Source organism: Salvelinus fontinalis, chromosome 17 (assembly GCF_029448725.1).
Source record: "Salvelinus fontinalis isolate EN_2023a chromosome 17, ASM2944872v1, whole genome shotgun sequence".
Classification (NCBI taxonomy): domain Eukaryota; kingdom Metazoa; phylum Chordata; class Actinopteri; order Salmoniformes; family Salmonidae; genus Salvelinus; species Salvelinus fontinalis.
The window spans coordinates 26170857-26192198 of NC_074681.1; the positions used below are offsets into that span (position 1 = coordinate 26170857).

The 21342-nt window shown below is 42.6% G+C and overlaps 2 protein-coding genes across 2 annotated transcripts; one reads left to right on the forward strand and one right to left on the reverse strand.

The window, feature by feature from the left end:
- The first annotated feature begins 2568 nt into the window (after positions 1-2568).
- On the forward strand, positions 2569-4043 carry LOC129814055 (cerebellin-2-like). The gene is made up of 3 exons (XM_055866828.1): positions 2569-2862; positions 2957-3076; positions 3168-4043. Exons 1-3 carry the CDS (start codon positions 2611-2613, stop codon positions 3363-3365), a joined length of 570 nt encoding a protein of 189 aa, XP_055722803.1. The 5' UTR covers positions 2569-2610; the 3' UTR covers positions 3366-4043.
- Positions 4044-17877: 13834 nt separating this feature from the next.
- On the reverse strand, positions 17878-21175 carry LOC129814056 (suppressor of cytokine signaling 6-like). Its single transcript, XM_055866829.1, has 2 exons — positions 20769-21175; positions 17878-20458 (listed from the first exon to the last, which is right to left on the reverse strand). Exon 2 carries the CDS (start codon positions 20377-20379, stop codon positions 18838-18840), a length of 1542 nt encoding a protein of 513 aa, XP_055722804.1. The 5' UTR covers positions 20380-20458; positions 20769-21175; the 3' UTR covers positions 17878-18837.
- Positions 21176-21342: the final 167 nt, after the last annotated feature.

Sequence of the window (21342 nt, forward strand, 5' to 3'; positions counted from 1 at the left end):
GACACCTGTACTCCACACAAACCCATATACTATACAACAACCCATAACCCCTTTACCATATAAACACCCAACACCAACAAAACATAAACATTCCCCATGTCACACCCTGACCTAACTAAAATAATAAAGAAAACCAATAATACTAAGGCCAGGGTGTGACAGTGTGCTTAGGGTCGTTGTCCTGTTGGAAGGTGAACCTTCACTCCAGTGTGAGGTCCTGAGTGCTCTGAGCAGGTTTTCATGAAGGATATCTCTGTACTGCCAAGAGTATGCAAAGCTGTCATCAAGGCAAAGGGTGGCTACTATGAAGAAACTCAAATATACTATATATTTTGATTTGTTTAACACTTTTTTGATTACTACATGATTCCATTTGTGTTATTTCATAGTTTTGATGTATTCACTATTATTCTACAATGTAGAAAATTCTAAAAATAAGAAAAACCCTTGAATGGGTAGGTGTGTCTGTCACGGATCCCTCCAGAACTGTCATTACGCACACCTGGCCCCTATTCCCATTGATTAGTAATTGTATAAATGTGCCCTTTGTTCACCATTTGTTCTGTCGATTATTGTTACAATGTCCGTTGGTCGTGTGAGTACCTGTGCTTTGTTGTTTTGGCTTTCGTGCCACTTGTTGTGTGCAGATGATTGCGGGTTTTGTCCCGTGTGGAATCATTGTGTGTGTGTATGTTACGGGTCTCGCCCCGGTGTATTTATTTGAGGTACTCCTCGCTCTTTTGTTTGGGTCTCAACCCTGTGTTTTGTTTACGTGTTTGTTTGGTCTTTGTAAATTAGTAGCTTTGTAGCTCCATAATAATCATGTAAATTGGTCAAAAGACAACTTGACTGGTACTATAGATGTTTTTCATGTTTTGAACAGATTTGTTAAATTTCATCTATAGCCAATTGTTATGAAAATGTTTTTGTTAATCATTCAAAGTGTTTCTGTGATACTCAGAGGCTGATCACTTGGTGATTGAGCTAATCTGACATACCGGTATGACCTAAGATAGCCATGAGCGCTGGTGAAGACCCCTGCCTACACAGTCTAGCCAATCTGAGACCCCTGCCTACACAGTCTGTCCAATCTGAGACCACTGCATGTACACTAAGTATCACATCTGTCACGGCTCCTCCTCTGCAGTGCAGGGGGCGGTTCCTCCTGCAGGCAGAGGAGGGTCGTTAAGTGATTGGAGCCACCTGGGCTCAGGGTATAAAACTGCTTACTAATCACCTCTGTTTGTCTTGCTCTCTCTCTCTGCTCCTCCAGGTATGCTCATGATTTGTTTGTTCCTTTTTAGTTTTGCATAGTTTTCACTCAGTCATGTTCACACACACATATTCATGCACCCATGCACTTTACATACACCTTACATTCTGATACTTCCACACCTCATTCCTGTTTCTTAGTTTAAAGTTAATAGTTTGTTTAATAATAAAGAACACTTTTAAATTGGCCTATACCTGTTCGTGTCCTCTCATTTGTCACAGGCTATGAGCCGGCTTGTGACAAGACGGCTCCTCCTCTGCAGTGCAGGGGGCGGTTTCTCCTGCAGGCAGAGGAGGGTCGTTAGTGATTGGAGCCACCTGGGCTCAGGGTATAAAGCTGTCACTAATCACTCTTGCTCTCTCTCTCTCTGCTCCTCCAGGTATGCTCATGATTTGTTTGTTCCTTTGTATTTTTGCATAGTTTTCACTCAGACATGTTCACACACACATATTCACACATTCATGCACTTTACATACACCTTACATCATGATACTTTCACACCTCATTCCTTTTTCTTAGTTTAAGTTAATAGTTTGTTTATAATAAAGAACACTTTTAAATTGGCCTATACCTGTTGTTCGTGTCCTCTCATTTGTCACAGGCTATGAGCCGGCTTGTGACACATCTGTAATTACACAATATCTGTATGGAGCCACATGCAATTGGGCCATGCTTGGAATATCAGGGCAAGTGTGGTGTGTATCTTTCAGGAGTCCCTCCACTCTCCCCACTAAACAATCCTTCTGATGTACTGTAACTTTGTCTACAAAACATTGTCTTTTGACCAATTTACATGATTATTATGGAGCTAATCCCAAACCAGAGATTTATCGTTTTAATAGACTTCAGGGATTTGAGAAGAAACAAAGTTATTGCCAGACATGCCATCTGTTTCAATATGGTAATCAATCATTTTAAGAATAAAAAGTAGGTCATATTGAGTGTAAATGTGATATAATACAGATCAGTCTGCATTGGACGTTCTATGAATGTCAGAACATTGTGTTATACCTACACATAGAGACAATGAAAGTCTGCAGACTGGATGACGGATTGAGAGCCCGACTGGGGCCAAACTGAGGGTTAACGTTGTTTGAGAACAGACTGTTACTACCATATATTGTCAACTCTTTTATATAGACAGAAACTTGAAGGCCTACATGTTTGTGTTGCATTTGCCAGCCACTTGATGGTGCAAGTGTAACTCATATCACAGCATTGACACTGCACTATGCATACTGTGTGTGCTTGTGTGTGAGAGTATGTGTGAAGGGGGACTGATTGCCTGAAACAGAACAGTCGCACCCCATAAACGGTGAAACAGTCGATCTTGTGCCATGCTGCCGTTGGTCCTCCTAGGTTTTGGCGTTGCCTTTTCATTGGGACAGAATGACACGGGGCCTCTTGTTTTGGAGGGAAAGTGTCTGGTGGTTTGTGATGTGAACCCGTCTGCAGAGGGAGCGTTCACCTCTTCCTTCGGGATGTCTGTCCGGGCAGGCGATGCTAAAGTGGCTTTCTCTGCGCTCAGGGGAACCAACCACGAACCTTCTGATATGAGCAATAAGTCTCTGACCATCTACTTTGATCAGGTCAGGGAATAATTCTCTCCATTATTATTTGTGTTTACAAATTAGCATAATCTTCACAATGTACGTGTGTACTATTTATTTGTATTTTTTTCAGTTACTAGTAAACATTGGCAACCATTTTGATCTGCAAGCAAGTGTATTTCAAGCACCAAGAAGAGGCATTTACAGTTTCAGCTTCCATGTGGTGAAGGTTTACAACCGGCAGACTATACAGGTGAGCGCACAGAGAGGTCTTGCTTTAGTTGAGACACCAATTGTGGACTTGTTTTTTTTGTATCCCATATCCATGGCATTGCATTCTGCAGGTGAACTTGATGCACAACGAATACCCTATCATATCAGCTTTCGCCGGGGACCAGGATGTCACTCGAGAGGCTGCGAGCAATTCAGTTCTTCTGCACCTGGAACGGGGGGACAAACTCTACTTGAAGCTTGAGCGGGGAAATCTAATGGGTGGATGGAGGTACTCAACGTTTTCTGGATTCTTGGTTTTTCCACTCTAAGTCTCAAATCAAGTGATTCTTATTTTATTCAAGGACGTTGGCCACCCTTCTTTGGACTTTAATTATGAAGAAATGTATAACTGACTGAGATAAAGTAGGGCTATTTTGGTCATTTATGATGAAATTATTCTGTCCTATAATGTTGGGATTTGTATTGCTGAATGTGACTGATTGTTGGTATAATATGATCTAAACTGCGAAGAGTAGCCTGTTCAAGCGGATGTTAGTTGCACTCATTCAGTAGCTATCCAAGGTCCTGAATCCGCATACACAGATATACTCGGTAGCTGTCAGTGGTGCTTAAAGTGCATCGAGCCAACAGGTGGCGATTGAATGTTGGCTCTGGTGTCAACGTTGTTGCAGTAGTGTAATTAAAATACTGTAATAATAATAAAAAACATGTCCTCCTCATGCTGGCAATTGGACCTGTACTGCACATTGAGATTATGTACTGAACAGTTTAACCTCTAAAGACAACTGACTAGAACCTGTGTGTGTTAGACGAGAAAAGTACATACGTAGTTTTCATTAGAGTTGAAGTCGGAAGTTTACATACACCTTAGCCAAATACATTTAAACTCCGTTTTTCACAATTCCTGACATTTAATCCTAGTAGAAATTCCCTGTATTAGGTCAGTTAGGATCACCACTTTATTTTAAGAATGTGAAATTCCAGAATAATAGTAGAGAGAATTATTTATTTCAGCTTATATTTCTTTCATCACATTCCCAGTGGGTCAGAAGTCTCCATACACTCAATTAGTATTTGGTAGCATTGCCTTTAAATTGTTTAAATTGGGTCAAATGTTTCGGGTAGCCTTCCACAAGCTTCCCACAATAAGTTGGTTGAATTTTGGCCCATTCCTCCTGACCGAGCTGGTCTAACTGAGTCAGGTTTATAGGCCTCCTTGCTCGCAGATGCTTTTCAGTTCTGACCACATTTTCTATAGGATTGATGTCAGGGCTTTGTGATGTCCACTCCAATAACTTGACTTTGTTGTGCTGAAGCCATTTTGCCACAACTTTGGAAGTATGCTTGGGGTCATTGTCTATTTGGAAGACCCATTTGCGACCAAGCATTAACTTCCTGACTGATGTCTTGAGATGTTGCTTCAATATATCCACATCATTTTCCATCCTCATGATGCCATCTATTTTGAAGTGCACCAGTCCCTCCTGCAGCAAAGCACCCCCACAACATGATGCTGCCACCCCCGTACTTCACGGTTGGGATGGTGTTCATCAACTTGCAAGCTTCCCCCTTTTTCCTCCAAACATAACGATTGTCATTATGGCCAAACAGTTCTATTTTTGTTTCATCAGACCAGAGAACATTTCTCCAAAAAGTACGATCTTTGTCCTCATGTGCAGTTGCAAACCATAGTCTGGCCTTTTTATGGCGGTTTTGGAGAAGTGGCTTCTTCCTTGCTGTGCGGCCTTTCAGGTTATATCGATATAGGACTTGTTTTACTGTGGATATAGATACTTTTGTACCTGATTCCTTATTTTGAATTGAATTTCCTTTAATTCTGATACAGTGAAATAATATGTCTAAACAATTGTTGGAAAAATTACTTGTGTCATGCACAAAGTAGATGTCCTAACCGACTTGCCAAAACTATAGTTTGTGAACAAGAAATGTGTGGAGTGGTTGAAAAACAAGTTTTAGTGACTCCAACCTAAGTGGATGTACATTAACTTCCGACTTCAACTATATCTATACACTCTTATAAACAATGTGTTATCTAGAACCTAAAGGGTTCTTCAGCTGTCCCCATAGGAGAACCATTTGAATGAAGAACCCTTTTAAGTTCCAGGTAGAACCCTCTTGGGATCTATGTAAAACCCTTTCCACAAAGGGTTCTAAATGGAACCCAAAAGGGTTCGACCTGGAAGCAAAAGGGGTTGTCCTATGGCGACAGTCGAAGAACCCTTTTGTGTATCATTTTCATCACATGTATCATTTACCTTGACATAAAATCACTCTCAATCTTTCGCTCTCATTCATGGTGATATCCCTCTTACTCCAGCAGCAGTCACGTCTGGTGAGCATGCACCCCTGTGCCTTCAGGATAAAGTACTCAGATTGTGAAAAGCACCAATTCAACAGCTCCTCAGCGTGAGACCATGGCTGTAGCCTTTTGATGTCTGTCCTCTGCCTCTGAGTTTACACAGAGAGCAGTAGAATGACCAAGGAAAAAAACTATCTGCACTATGCTGACAACTGGCATGTAAAAGTCCATAATCATTCCTCTCTTTGAAACATCATGTGGATTTGCCCTTTCTTATTGAGATGGGAAGTATCCTTTTCCCAGAAACCCAGCCGACCTTGATCCTGGCTGTACCTAGTTAACCCTGACTTAACTCTCTTGGGAAACACTTAGCACACAGAATGCTGGTTACTCTTTAACTGGCTTCAAAAATGCACACAGGCAGCCCAATTCTGATCTTTTGACAGATAATTGAAAAAAGAGATTGGTCAAATGATCAGAATTAGGCCGCATGTGTAAACGCAGCCATAGACATTTACACTGAGTGTACTAAACATTAGGAACACCTTCCTAATATTGAGTCGAACCCATTTTGACCTCCAGAACAGCCTCAAAACTACAAGGTGTCTAAAGCTTTCCACAGGGATGCTGGCCCATGTTGAGTCCAATCCTTCCAACAGTTGTGTCAAGTTGGTTGGATGTCCTTTGGGTGGTGGAACATTTTTGATACACACGAGAAACTGTTGAGCATTAAAAACCCAGCAATGTTGCTGTTCTTGACACACTCAAACTGGTGTGCCTGGCACCTACTACCATACCCCATTCAAAGGCACTTACATTTTGCCCATTCACCCTCTGAATAGCACACATACACAATCCCTGTCTAAATTGTCTCAGGGCTAAAAATCCATATTTAACCTCCCCTTCATCTACACTGATTGAAGTGGATTTAACAAGTGACATCAATAAGGGATCATAGCTTTCACCTGGATTCACCTGGTCAGTCTGTCATGGAAAGAGCAGGTGATCATAATGTTTTGTATACACAGTGTATATTACCATATCTTTGCCATTATTATATTCATATTCTTCATTAGATCTTATTGAATTAATCACAAGCCCATTTTTCCATGGCAATGCTAACATGGAAGTTGAATCCCAGCCCCAGTCCCCGCAGGAGGCCTTTTGCCTCTTGGTCATTGTAAATAAGAATTTGTTCTTAACTGACTTGCCTGGTTAAATGAAGGGGGAAATATGATTATTTACATATATTTACAGTTGAAGTCGGAAGTTTACATACACTTAGGTTGTAGTCATTAAAACTAGTTTTTCAACCCTCCACACATTTCTTGTTGACAAACTATAGTTTTAGCAAGTCGGTTATGACATCTACTTCATGCATAACACAAGTAATATTTCCAACAATTTTTTACAGACAGATTATATCACTTTAATTCACCATATCACAATTCCAGTGGGTCAGAAGTTTACATACACTAATTTGACTGTACCTTTAAACAGCTTGGAAAATTCCAGAAAATAATGTTATGGCTTTAGAAGCTTCTGATAGGCTCATTGACATAATTTGAGTCAATTGGAGGTGTACCTGTGGATGTATTTCAAGGCCTACCTTCAAACTTAGTGCCTCTTTGCTTGACATCATGGGAAAATCAAAAGAAATCAGCCAAGACCTCAAACATTTTTTGTAGACCTCCACAAGTCTGGTTCATCATTGGGAGCAATTTCCAAACGCCTGAAGGTACCACGTTCATCTGTACAAACACTAGTACGCAAGTATAAACACCATGGGACCACACAGCCGTCATACCGCTCAGGAAGGAGACGGGTTATGTCTCCTAGAGATGAACGTACTTTGGTGCGAAAAGTGCAAATCAATCCCAGAACAACATGAAAGGACCCTGTGAAGATGCTGGAGGATACAGGTACAAAAGTATCTATATCCACAGTAAAACAAGTCCTATATCGACATTGCCTGAAAGGCTGCTCAGCAAGGAAGAAGACACTGCTCCAAAACCGCCATAAAAAAAGCCAGACTACGGTTTGCAACTGCACAAAGGGACAAAGATCGTACTTTTTGGAAAAATGTCCTCTGGTCTGATGAAACAAAAATAGAACTGTTTGGCCATAATGACAATCGTTATGTTTGGAGGAAAAAGGAGGAAGCTTGCAAGTTGAAGAACACCATCCCAACCGTGGAGCACTGGGGTGGCAGCATCATGTTGTGGGGGACATCAGTCAGGAAGTTAAAGCTTGGTCGCAAATGGGTCTTCCAAATGGACCATGGCCCCAAGCATACTTCCAAAGTTGTAGCAAAATGGCTTAAGGACAACAAAGTCAAAGTAATTTGACAAAAATGTTTAAATTAGAATCGATGGTGGTCTTTATAAATGTAGTGTTATTAACAAAAAAAATAACTTGCATTTCTTGAGTGGTCTGACTTATTGTTAAGGCTGTCGCTCTCCTCATCCTCGGATGAGGTGAGGAGAGAAGGATCTTCAGACCAAAATGCGGTTTGTGGGAAATAAGCCATCTTTTATTTAGAAACGAAAACTGATGATGATGGCAACACGAAAACAAAACAAAAACACTTTCAAACTTACAAAATAAGAAAACGACGTAGAACGAAACCTGAACATAAACTTACATAACTGAACGTAAACTCACGAACAGGAAACAGACGACATCGAAACGAAACGAACAGCCAAACAGTCCCATATGTGAATATAAATCGACAACACGAGAGACATCACAGGAGACAATCACCCACAAACAAACAGTGAGAACGCCCTACCTAAATATGACTCTTAATTAGAGGAAAACGCAAACCACCTGCCTCTAATCAAGAGCCATACCAGGTAACCCAAAACCAACATAGAAACAGATAACATAGACTGCCCACCCAAAACACATGCCCTGACCATAAACACATAAAAAACAACATAAAACAGGTCAGGACTGTTACAGAACCCCCCCCTCAAGGTGCGAACGCCGGGCGCACCAGCACAAAGTCCAGGGGAGGGTCTGGGTGGGCAGTTGACCACGGTGGTGGCTCCGGCTCTGGACGCTCTCCCCACACCACCATAGTCACTCCCCTCTTCTGTCTACCCCTTCCACTGACCACCCTAAAACTACCTTCCCCTAAATAAACGGCCAGCACCGGGACAAGGGGCAGCACCGGGACAAGGGGTAGCACCGGGACAAGGGGCAGCACCGGAACAAGGACCAGCACCGGAATAAGGGGCAGCACCGGGACAAGGGGCAGCACCGGGACAAGGGGCAGCACCGGGACAAGGGGCAGCACCGGGACAAGGGGCAGCACCGGGACAAGGGGCAGCACCGGGACAAGGGGCAGCACCGGGACAAGGGGCAGCACCGGGACAAGGGGCAGATCCCGGCTGAAGGACTCTGGCAGGTCCTGGCTGAGGAACTCTGGCAGGTCCTGTTTGGACGGCTCTGGCAGGTCCTGGCTGGACGGCTCTGGCAGGTCCTGGCTGGACGGCTCTGGCAGGTCATAGCAGGACGGCTCTGGCAGGTCATAGCAGGACGGCTCTGGCAGGTCCTGGCTGGACGGCTCTGGCAGGTCCTGGCTGGACGGCTCTGGCAGGTCCTGGCTGGACGGCTCTGGCAGGTCCTGGCTGGACGGCTCTGGCAGGTCCTGGCTGGACGGCTCTGGCAGGTCCTGGCTGGACGGCTCTGGCAGGTCCTGGCTGGACGGCTCTGGCAGGTCCTGGCTGGACGGCTCTGGCAGGTCCTGGCTGGACGGCTCTGGCAGGTCCTGGCTGGCTGGCGGCTCTGGCAGATCCTGTCTAGTTGGCGGCTCTGGCAGATCCTGTCTAGTTGGCGGCTCTGGCAGATCCTGTCTGGCGGGCGGCTCTAGCGGCTCCTGTCTGGCGGGCGGCTCTAGCGGCTCCTGTCTGGCGGACGGCTCTGTAGGCTCATGGCAGACGGGCGGCTTTGCAGGCTCATGACAGACGGGCGGCTTTGCAGGCTCATGGCAGACGGATGGCTCAGACGGCGCTGGGGAGACGGATGGCTCAGATGGCGCTGGGGAGACGGATGGCTCAGATGGCGCTGGGGAGACGGATGGCTCAGATGGCGCTGGGGAGACGGATGGGTCTGTAGGAAGGAGAAGGAGAGACAGCCTGGTGCGTGGTCTAGGCACTGGCTGCGCTGGAGAGGAGGAAACAGCAGGAGAGAGAACCCGGAGAGACAGCCTGGTACGGGGGGCTGCCACCGGAGGACTGGTACATGGAGGTGGCACCGGGTCTACCGGACCGTGAAGGAGGACACGTGCTCTTGAGCACCGAGCCTCCCCAACCCTACCAGGTTGAATGATCCCCGTAGCCCTGCCAGTGCAGCGAGGTGGAATAGCCCGCACTGGCCTATGCAGGCGAACCGGGGACACCACCTGTAAGGCTGGTGCCATGTACGCCGGCCCGAGGAGACGTACTGGAGGCCAGATACGTTGGGCCGGCTTCATGACATCCGGCTCGATGCCCAACCTAGCCCTCCCAGTGCGGCAAGGTGGAATAGCCCGCACTGGGCTAAGCACGCGTACTGGGGACACCGTGCGCTTTACCGCATAACACGGTGTCTTACCAGTACGACGCCTTCTACCTCCACGGTAAGCACGGGGAGTTGGCTCGGGTATCCTACCCGGCTTTGCCACACTCCTCGTGTGCCCCCCCCCAAGAAATTTTTTGGTCTGACTCACGGGCTCCCAACCGCGTCGTCGCGCTGCCTCCTCATACCAGCGCCTCTCAGCCTTCGCTGCTTCCAACTCCTCCTTTGGATGGCGATATTCCCCTGGTTGAGCCCAAGGTCCTCTACCGTCCAGGATCTCCTCCCAAGTCCAGGAGTCCTTGTTGCTCCGTAGAGCATTCCCATACCGCTTGGTCTTAGCGTGGTGGGTGATTCTGTTAAGGCTGTCGCTCTCCTCATCCTCGGATGAGGTGAGGAGAGAAGGATCTTCAGACCAAAATGCGGTTTGTGGGAAATAAGCCATCTTTTATTTAGAAACGAAAACTGATGATGATGGCAACACGAAAACAAAACAAAAACACTTTCAAACTTACAAAATAAGAAAACGACGTAGAACGAAACCTGAACATAAACTTACATAACTGAACGTAAACTCACGAACAGGAAACAGACGACATCGAAACGAAACGAACAGCCAAACAGTCCCATATGTGAATATAAATCGACAACACGAGAGACATCACAGGAGACAATCACCCACAAACAAACAGTGAGAACGCCCTACCTAAATATGACTCTTAATTAGAGGAAAACGCAAACCACCTGCCTCTAATCAAGAGCCATACCAGGTAACCCAAAACCAACATAGAAACAGATAACATAGACTGCCCACCCAAAACACATGCCCTGACCATAAACACATAAAAAACAACATAAAACAGGTCAGGACTGTTACACTTATACTTTATTTCTCAAGAAAAGCTAAATGTTTCTTTTTTGCAATCTATTTTTTAACATTCTCTCTCACACAAATTTTATGGGCAGAATTGAAAAAGCATCTGCGAGCAAGGAGGCATTCAAACCTGACTCAGTTACACCAGCTCTGTCAGGAGGAATGGGCCAAAATTCAACCAACTTACTATGTGAAGCTTGTGGAAGGCTACCTGAAACGTTTGACCCAAGTTAAACAATTTAATGGCAATGCTACCAAATACTAATTGAGTGCATGAAAACTTCTGACCCACTGGGAATGTGATGAAAGAAATAAAAGCTGAAATAAATCTTTCTCTCTACTATTATTCTGGAATTTCACATTCTTAAAATAAAGTGGTGATCCTAACTGACCTAAGAAAGGGAATTTTTACTAGGATTAAATGTCAGGAATTGTGAAAAACGGAGTTTAAATGTATTTGGCTAAGGTGTATGTAAACTTCCGACTTCAACTGTACATATATACAGTCGTGGCCAAAGGTTTTGAGAATGACACAAATATTAATTTCCACAAAGTTTGCTGCTTCAGTGTCTTTAGATATTTTTGTCAGATATTACTATGGAATACTGAATTATAATTACAAGCATTTCATAAGTGTCAAAGGCTTTTATTGACAATTACATGAAGTTGATGCAAAGAGTCAATATTTGCAGTGTTGACCCTTTTTTTTCAAGACCTCTGCAATCCGCCCTGGCATGCTGTCAATTAACTTCTGGGCCACATCCTGACTGATGGCAGCCCATTCTTGCATAATCAATGCTTGGAGTTTGTCAGAATTTGTGGGTTTTTCTTTGTCCACCGCCTCTTGAGGAATGACCACAAGTTCTCAATGGGATTAAGGTCTGGGGAGTTTCCTGGCCATGGACCCAAAATACCGATGTTTTGTTCCCCGAGCCATCACTTTTGCCTTATGGCAAGGTGCTCCATCATGCTGGAAAAGGCATTGTTCGTCACCAAACTGTTCCTGGATGGTTGGGAGAAGTTGCTCTCGGAGGATGGTTTGGTACTTCCGGCGCCAACAGAGATGGCCGCCTCGCTTCGCGTTCCTAGGAACATATTTCATACCCTACATTACTCATCTCATATGTATTTATGGTACTCTATACCATCTACTGCATCTTGCCTATGCCGTTCGGTCATTGCTCATTCATATATTTTTATGTACATATTCTTATTCATTCCTTTATATTTGTGTGTACATGGTAGTTGTTGTGAAATTGTTAGGTTAGATTACTTGTTAGATATTATTGTATGGTCGGAACTAGAAGCAAAAGCATTTCGCTATACTCGCATTAACATCTGCTAACCATGTGTATGTGACAAATAAAATGTGATTTGATTTGATTGCCATTCTTTATTCATGGCTGTGTTCTTAGGCAAAATTGTGAGTGAGCCCACTCCCTTGGCTGAGAAGCAACCCCACACATGAATGGTCTCAGGATGCTTTACTGTTGGCATGACACAAGACTGATGGTAGTGCTTATCTTGTCTTCTCCAGACAAGCTTTTTTCCGGATGCCCCAAACAATCGGAAAGGGGATTCATCAGAGAAAATGACTTTACCCCAGTCCTCAGCAGTCCAATCCCTGTACCTTTTGCAGAATATCAGTCCGTCCCTGATGTTTTTCCTGGAGAGAAGTGGCTTCTTTGCTGCCCTTCTTGACACCAGGCCATCCTACAAAAGTCTTTGCCTCGCTGTGCGTGCAGCAAGCTCTGTACTGGTGGTGCCCCGATCCCGCAGCTGAATCAACTTTAGGAGACGGTCCTGGTGCTTGCTGGACTTTCTTGGGCGCCCTGAAGCCTTCTTCACAACAATTGAACCGCTCTCCTTGAAGTTCTTGATGATCTGATAAATGGTTGATTTAGGTGCAATCTTACTGGAAGCAATATCCTTGCCTGTGAAGCCCTTTTTGTGCAAAGCAATGATGACAGCACGTGTTTCCTTGCAGGTAACCATGGTTGACAGAGGAAGAACAATGATTCCAAGCACCACCCTCCTTTTGAAGCTTCCAGTCTGTTTTTCAAACTCAATCAGCATGACAGAGTGATTTCCAGCCTTGTCCTCATCTACACTCACACCTGTGTTAATGAGAGAATCACTGACATGAAGTCAGCTGGTCCTTTTGTGGCAGGGCTAAAATACAGCGGAAATGTTTTTTGGGGATTCAGTTCATTTGCATGGCAAAGAGGGACTTTGCAATTCATCTGATCACTCTTCATAACATTCTGGAGTATATGCAAATTGCCATCATACAAACTGAGGCAGCAGACTTTGTGAAAATGTATATTTGTGTCATTCTCAAAACTTTTGGCCACGACTTTACAGTACAAGTCAAAAGTTTGGACACACCTACTCATTCAATGTTTATTCTTTATTTGTACTATTTTCTACATTGTAGAATAATAGTGAAAACATCATAACTATGAAAACACACATGGAATCATGTAGTAACCAAAAAAAGTATTAACCAAATAAATATATATTTGATATCTTAGATTCTTCAAAGTAGCCACCCTTTGCCTTGATGACAGCTTTACACGCTCTTAGCATTCTCTTAACCAGCTTCATGAGGTAGTCACCTGGAATGCTTTTTCAACAGTCTTGAAGGAGTTCTCACATATGCTGAGCATTTGTTTCGCTGATTTTCCTTCACTCTGCGGTCCAAGTCGTCCCAAACCAGCTCAATTGGGTTGAGGTCGGGTGATTGTGGAGGCCAGGTCATTTGATGCAGCACTACATCACTCTCCTTGGTCAAATAGCCCTTATACAGCCTGGAGGTGTATTGGGTCATTGTCCTGTTGAAAAACAAATGATAGTCCCACTAAGCGCAAACCAGATGGGATGGTGTATCGCTGCAGAATGCTGTGGTAGCCATGCTGGTTAAGCATGCCTTGAATTCTAAATAAATCACTGACACTGTCACCAGCAAAGCACCTCCACACCATCACACCTCCTCCTCCATGGTGGGAACCACACATGCGGAGATTATCCGTTCACCTACTCTGCGTCTCACAAAGGCACGGCGGTTGGAACCAATAATCTCACATTTTGATTCATCAGACCAATGAGTGCCAGTTTCATCATAGTGCTTGATGGTTTCTGCGACTGCACTTGAAGAAACTTTCAAAGTTCTTGACATTTTACGGACTGACTGACCTTCATGTCTTAACCTGTCTAGCCCCAGCGTTCCGCTAGCGAAACTCCTCCCACATTCCACTGAAAAGGCAGAGCGCGAAATTCAAAAAATATTTTTGAGAAATATTTAACTTTCACACATTAACAAGTCCAATACAGCAAATGAAAGATACACATCTTGTGAATCCAGTCAACATGTCCGATTTTTAAAATGTTTTACAGCGAAAACACCACATATTTATGTTAGCTCACCACCAAATACAAAAAAGGACAGACATTTTTCACAGCACAGGTAGCATGCACAAAGCCAACCTAACTAACCAAGAACCAACCAAACTAACCAAGAAACAACTTCATCAGATGACAGTCTTATAACATGTTATACAATAAATCTATGTTTTGTTCGAAAAATGTGCATATTTCAGGTATAAATTAGTTTTACATTGCAGCTACCATCACAGCTACCGTCAGAAATAGCACCGAAGCAGCCAGAGTAATTACAGACACCAACGTGAAATACCTAAATACTCATCATAAAACATTTATGAAAAATACATGGTGTACAGCAAATGAAAGACAGGCATCTTGTGATTCCAGACAATATTTCCGATTTCTTAAGTGTTTTACAGCGAAAACACAATATAGCATTATATTAGCTTACCACAATAGCCAGAAACACAAGCCATTTACCAGCAGCAAAAGTTAGCGATCGTAACAAACCAGCAAAAGATAAGCTTCATCAGATGACAGTCCTATAACATCAGGTTATACATACACTTATGTTTTGTTCGAAAATGTGCATATTTAGAGCTGAAATCAGTGGTTATACATTGTGCTAACGTAGCATCTTTTTCCCACAACGTCCGGATATTTTTCTGACACTCACCTATTCTGACCAAATAACTATTCATAAACATTACTAAAAAATACATGTTGTATAGGAAATGATAGATACACTAGTTCTTAATGCAATCGCCGTGTTAGAATTCTAAAAATAACTTAATTACGACATGCAGTTTACGTTATGGCGAGAGCGTGCCCAAAATCTGGGTGCAAACTACTAGTTCACATGTTCGACAGATATATAAAATAGCATCATAAAATGGGTCCTACTTTTGATGATCTTCCATCAGAATGTTGTACAAGGGGTCCTTTGTCCAGAACAATCGTTGTTTGGATTTAGAATGTCCTCTTCTCCAGTCAATTCGCACGGAAAGCTAGCAAAGTGGCGCGAAGCTCTCCTTCCTGAACATACGCAGACAAAGCAACATGCCTAACGTCCCGAAAAAATGTCAATAATCTAATAAAACTATATTGAAAAAACATACTTTACGATGATATTGTCACATGTATCAAATAAAATCAAGATATTAGATATTAGTCGTCTATAACGACAGCTTTACAGAAGGCAATACCAGGTCACTTCTCGCGCGTTGCAGAAAACAGGAAATTGGGGTCACGTCATGCCAAGAGCTTTTATTCGACCTCAGATCATGTTATACACTCCATTTCTTCTCTCACTGCCTGTTGACATCTAGTGGAAGGCGTATGAAGTGCATGTATACTAATAAATATCAAGCACATTTATAGGCAGGCCCTAGAACAGAGCATCGATTTCAGATTTTCCACTTCCTGTCAGGAAGTTTGCTGCAAAATGAGTTGTTTTACTCACAGATATAATTCAAACGGTTTTAGAAACTAGAGTGTTTTCTATCCAATAGTAATAATAATATGCATATTGTACGAGCAAGAATAGAGTACGAGGCCGTTTAAATTGGGCACGATTTTCCCCCAAAGTGTAAATAGCGCCCTCTATCCTCAACAGGTTTTAAGGTAATAATGGACTGTTGTTTCTCTTTGCTTATTTGAGCTGTTCTTGCCATAATATGGACTTGGTTTTTTTACAGAATAGGGCTATCTTCTGTATACCAACCCTACCTTGTCACAACACAACTGATAGGCTCAAACGCATTAAGACGGAAATAAATTCCACAACTTAACTTTTAACAAGGCACACCTCTTAATTGAAATGCTGGTTGAGAAAATGCTGCTTGAGAGAATGCCAAGAATGTGCAAAGCTGTCAAGGCAAAGGATGGCTACTTTGAAGAAACTCAAATAGAAAATATATTTTGATTTGTTTAACACTTTTTTGGTTACTACATGATTCCATATGTGTTATTTCATATTTTTGATGTCTTCAATATTATTCTACAATGTAGATAATAGTAAAATAAAGAAAAACCATGAAATTAGTAGTTGTGTCCAAACTTTTGACTGGTGCTGTATTTATATACATATGTACACTACCGTTCAAAAGTCTGGGGTCACTTAGAAATGTCCTTGTTCTTGAAAATGTTTGTCCATTAAAATAACATCAAAATGATCAGAAATACAGTGTATACATTGTTAATGTTGTAAATGACTATTGTAGCTGGAAACGGCAGATTTTTAATGTTCTATCTACATAGGTGTACAGAGGCCCATTATCAGCAACCATCACACCTGTGTTCCAATAGCACATTGTGTTAGCTAATCCAAGTTTATCATTTTAAAAGGCTCATTAGAAAACCCTTTTGCAATTATGTTAGCACAGCTGAAAACGGTCGTGCTGTTTAAAAGAAACAATAAAACGGGCCTTCTTTAGACTAGTTAGTCAATAGTCATTTACAACATTAACAATGTCTACACTGTATTTCTGATCAATTTGATGTTATTTTAATGGACAAAAAATGTCTACGTGACCCCAAATTTTTGAATGGTAGTGTACATATATGTAAATCCTTTCCATATCCACCAAGGACAGATTCAATCTTCATCCTGATTGGCAAACATGATTATTGGTCACATCTGCATGTGTAGGCAGCCAACTCAAAGTAATCTCCTACTTCAGTGAAGCTGTCACTGGATGAGCATGCATGGCGTTCCACATTATTATCCAAAACTGTGCTGCATAAGAAGCCCTCTAATGTGAAGATACATGCAGCGCTGGATAAGAAGCCCTCTGGGGTTAGTGGTGGCAGATGGCATGACTTTCAGAATAAAGCATCAATGTGACGAACTTCTGCAGGGCCAAGAACCCGCTGTAAGTACTGAGATTACTGTTTGACTCTGTAGCCTATGGGTGGTTTGATGGAAAATAAAACATACAATGATTATCGCTAATTACAGCCTCTACTATTAAATAATCAAAAAAACATTTTTTATTTAACTTGGCAAGTCAGTTAAGAACAAATTCTTATTTACAGTGACGGCCTACCCCGGCCAACGCTGTTCACTGCACTACGGGACTCCCATTCACAGTCGGATGTGATACAGCCTGAAATCGAACCAGGTACTGTAGTGACGCCTCTTGCACTGAGATGCAGTACCATAGACCGCTGCCCCAAATCATATTAGGCTTATTACTGCTGTTTCAGTGCCATCACCTGGGATTAAAGCCACAAGAGGGCCGACTGCCACTTCTGTTCTCAGAGGGCATTCATAAAAATGTAAAAATATTCAGCCTCATCCCAAGATTTCACCCTTAGAATGATTTGTTGTATAATCAAAACTGTTAAACAAAAGAGCGAAGTTAGTAGTTAAAAGTTGGTTATGAAAATGCATTGTTCATAGATAAAGATAGTAGGCCACTCGGGTGATTGGGGCAGCTGGCAAGGCTGAGGCTACTTTCAGTTGCCTGAGAGATACAGGATCCAGTAACATGTTGAGAAGAGGAGGGAGTAGCTGGCAAAGACGGGGTGGGATTAAGTTTTACCACCACTTTAACTGGAGGATCCGTGATCTCTGTAGACTGAGAAGCCCGGACATTTTAAATATGTATTGCGTCACTTTAAGTTCAGAGTCACATTTTCAAATAAAAACTTTCTGTATGATGATTAACAACATACAGACTTATCTGTGAATAAGTCCTTTATTAAAAGTAATAAACACCCCTCCTTTAACTGCATTCAAGATGTGCAATAAAAACGGTGTACAGCCGTTCAAAAAAGTAAGTTTAGGTGATACCAAGTATTCTACCATAGGTAGCAACTCACGATCTGAAAAGTAACAAGGTGAAGCAATTTTCCTTATACTTAGTGACAGGCAAACAGTCAAATTAAGGCTACAAAAACAAGCCATTATCCCTATATGGTTATACACAGTCAATGCCGATTAGTTCTCCAAAATCATAGCTTCAGGTGTGTGGTGATCAAATATTATTTCTCCATATACTCAATGTAATTCACATGCAATGAATAACCATCAATGAGGCAAAATAAAAAAACTTCTAACTAAAGACTCAGCAGAGACGACTTTCAGGTATCAAAATTATACTAGCTACAGACCACTAACAAAAACTGTTTTAAGGTAGGACAACAAACCACATAGGATAATGAGGAAATGTTGAGTGTAGTAATGATTAGATAATGTATGTGCTTTATATAACATTCTAGTAAAAAACATGAGATGGTGCACACCCAAAAATGTTTGCAGAGGTGCTGACTAACTGACACCCTGAAGAAAGCACTGCGTGCCGAAACGTTGGCTGTACCCAAATTGTTGGGAGCATATTGAGTGTACAAAATTCTTTCTTTTTACATGCTTTATATAACAAAACACTTGGTCTATCAAAACAGAATTTACAGAAATAATCCAATGTAATAAAAAGCTGATTAAGATTCAGCTTCAATCCTTGGCTTTGAGGTGGCGAGTATAACTGTATGGCTCACTAGACATGTCAGTTACTGGCATTGGCTGGTGGACACATCACTGGGTTAGGGTCATGTCCAAAAGATTAAAAACTAGGCCTATTTCATTGTGTTGCTTATCTAAAATGTGCAAGAAAGTCCAACTGGGTTTCATTGATCCTCTTCAGTAGTGCTTTTCCTGCAAGTAATCTTTCATCTTGTTTGGCAAAGGCAATTTCTGGATAAGATCGATCCGTGTGTACTGACGGATGACAAACCGACAGAGGTACTGCATGGAACGCACCTGCATAAACCTTGAGATAGGGTTTGTCAGTCTGACAGGATACGTGGCAGTCCCTGGTGTACGAGATCGTGAATAGCAGAAGGCTCCACTCTCAGAATCTCTGATGGAATGTTCAATGAGTTCCACTATTGATATGTGACCCTCCACATCTGGCTGTTCGTAGAAACTGAAACTGCCATTGGAGTGTTCGATCCTGGTGTGGAGGGTCTTACCCTGTGAACGAAAGCTCAAGCTCAAAAGATAACGATCATCTGAGCTGTCTCGCACCAAGAATGACCCATCTGGTAGGCTAGCAAGTTTTTCCTCAGCTTCCCAACGCGTTATAGGACCCCAGTACCAACCCTGCTTGGCCAGTTTCTTTAGCTCTACTGTAAGGCTGGTTACAATCATGGGCCCGCTGTGCTGAACAGCATCATAAACCCTGCCAACACCAGGGGCTGAATTGGGGTCAAAGTTGAGATGGTGCATCACTCTCTCTGCACCATGCGAGTGAGAAGAACCACCATATACTTGGAAACTCCTTCGGATGTGACTGCCAGGTAGCTGAGGTAGCAAAGGGGAGAGAGGAGAATCTATTCTAGAGTCTGGAATCAAGACACCTGCAGATTGATAGAGCAGTCTATTCACTGATGGGTCCATGAATATGTCTGGTGACATCAGCTCCTCCTGGTCAATGGGGTCTTCCGCTGCATGAAGAGGGAAGCCCTCGGGCTGAGGCACCTCATCTATTGGAGAGGAATTATCCAAGCCTTTTTCAAGGTCATCATCTAAAGGCATTGCATAGTGAATATAGTTCTGAGGTGATAGTCCAATGATCGCAGGCACATTTTCAACATCAATATCTAGATGCAAATCACAATTCTGAGGCTCAGTGCTCTCAGATGAATCCTGAAAAGGCCTATCCATCTGGGGGTCAGGGAATTCTTTCTGAATGCCATACAGAGATGGGCTTGGGTCTGATGAGTGTATCATAGCTTTCACTTTCCCATCCATTCTAAGGCATGTTTCCTCAGAATTTGCTGCCCTGAGGGCCCATGGTGTGGGGCTATAATGGTGACTACTAGATCTTAGATGGTGCTGTGATTTTACGTCGTTAAAGAAAATGGGTGCTGAGGAGCACGAGAATGTGTCATCTTCACAGGTTACGGATGTGGAACTTTCTTTTATTTTACTTTTCTGTTTTGCCGAAAGCCTCCTTTTCAGTGATCCCATAAGACTCTCACTTTTTGAGCCGTTCTTACGGCCTTTCTTCTCCTCATGATCAAAGTCGTTACAAACAAGTTCTTTGCTGTAACATTTTCCAAACTTCGAATCTGTTGAAAAGTTGGTAGCTGAATTTGGCTGTGGTACAACATCCTCTCCCTCCTCTTTGCCTTTTAGGTTGAATGACTTTCGTATTGTTTTCAGACTAATTTTCTTCATTTTGGAAGTCCCTCAGACATGTGGGGATCTCATAGATGTGTGGATGGCCACAAAGGTTGTCCTTCAAAAGCAGTCATCCCTGAAGAAGAAAAAAATCCCATTAATTTATTCCACAACAAGACAAGACAAAGAATACATATCCTACAGTAGTTGTCATAACATTTCGAATACCGCACAGTCTTATCAATCATGGCTAGCTACCTTTCTACAGTAGCCTGTTTTTCCAACTGCTGGCGATATCTATGAAGAAGCCTAACACTACAGATACATCCTGCTGCTAGTACAAGTGTTTGGATGCTAGCTAGATAGCCAGCTAAGGTGGCCACCCAAGAAACAAAGAGGGCTAGCTGGCTAGCTTCTTTCATACTTCGATTAACTTTTGATATTACCTGTCATCCTCTGTTAAAAACGGGTTTCCCTGTAAACTGTCAAGATCGATGCATTTTGAGTTCGCTGGGAAATCAAAGCACTTGGCTTGGTTTTGACAGCTAACGTTAATGCCTAACGACGTTAGCTAGCTTCTGACAGGCTGCTAGCCAGGCATCTAGCTAGCTAACTGGCTTTAGAGATCACACACGAGACAATGTAGAAAAAGCAATTCAAATTATGTCTAACTGGTTAGGAAGCTAGCTAAATAACGTTATATATATTTTTTTTTAAATATTCCTTGCAGAACTGCTGAGGCTAATAAGTTGCACATTTGTAGCTATACTTAGCTAATGCTAGCTATCTAGCTAGAACTTTTCAGTCTCCCTTCCTGTCGTTGTCCTTTGTTTACATGACTATTGCATTGTGGGAAAAGAGGTAAGGAATCCCCCAGAACTGAACGCATTGATAATCACCTCAATTTACATGTACATTTTTCATATTTAGCCTAGACAATACATTTGGTGTCACATATTTGATTTAAATCAGCACAAAACCTTTCCAAAATAAAACCTTAACCTTTTGTTTTAGAATTAG

Excerpts from the sequence above, each read along its gene's own strand:
- LOC129814055 (XM_055866828.1), top strand. The coding sequence starts at position 2,611 with ATGCTGCCGTTGGTCCTCCTAGGTTTTGGCGTTGCCTTTTCATTGGGA. Across the intron at positions 2,863-2,956 it reads TGACCATCTACTTTGATCAG|TTACTAGTAAACATTGGCAA; the intron begins GTCAGGGAATAA and ends TATTTTTTTCAG. Across the intron at positions 3,077-3,167 it reads ACAACCGGCAGACTATACAG|GTGAACTTGATGCACAACGA; the intron begins GTGAGCGCACAG and ends TGCATTCTGCAG.
- LOC129814056 (XM_055866829.1), bottom strand. The coding sequence starts at position 20,379 with ATGAAGAAAATTAGTCTGAAAACAATACGAAAGTCATTCAACCTAAAA.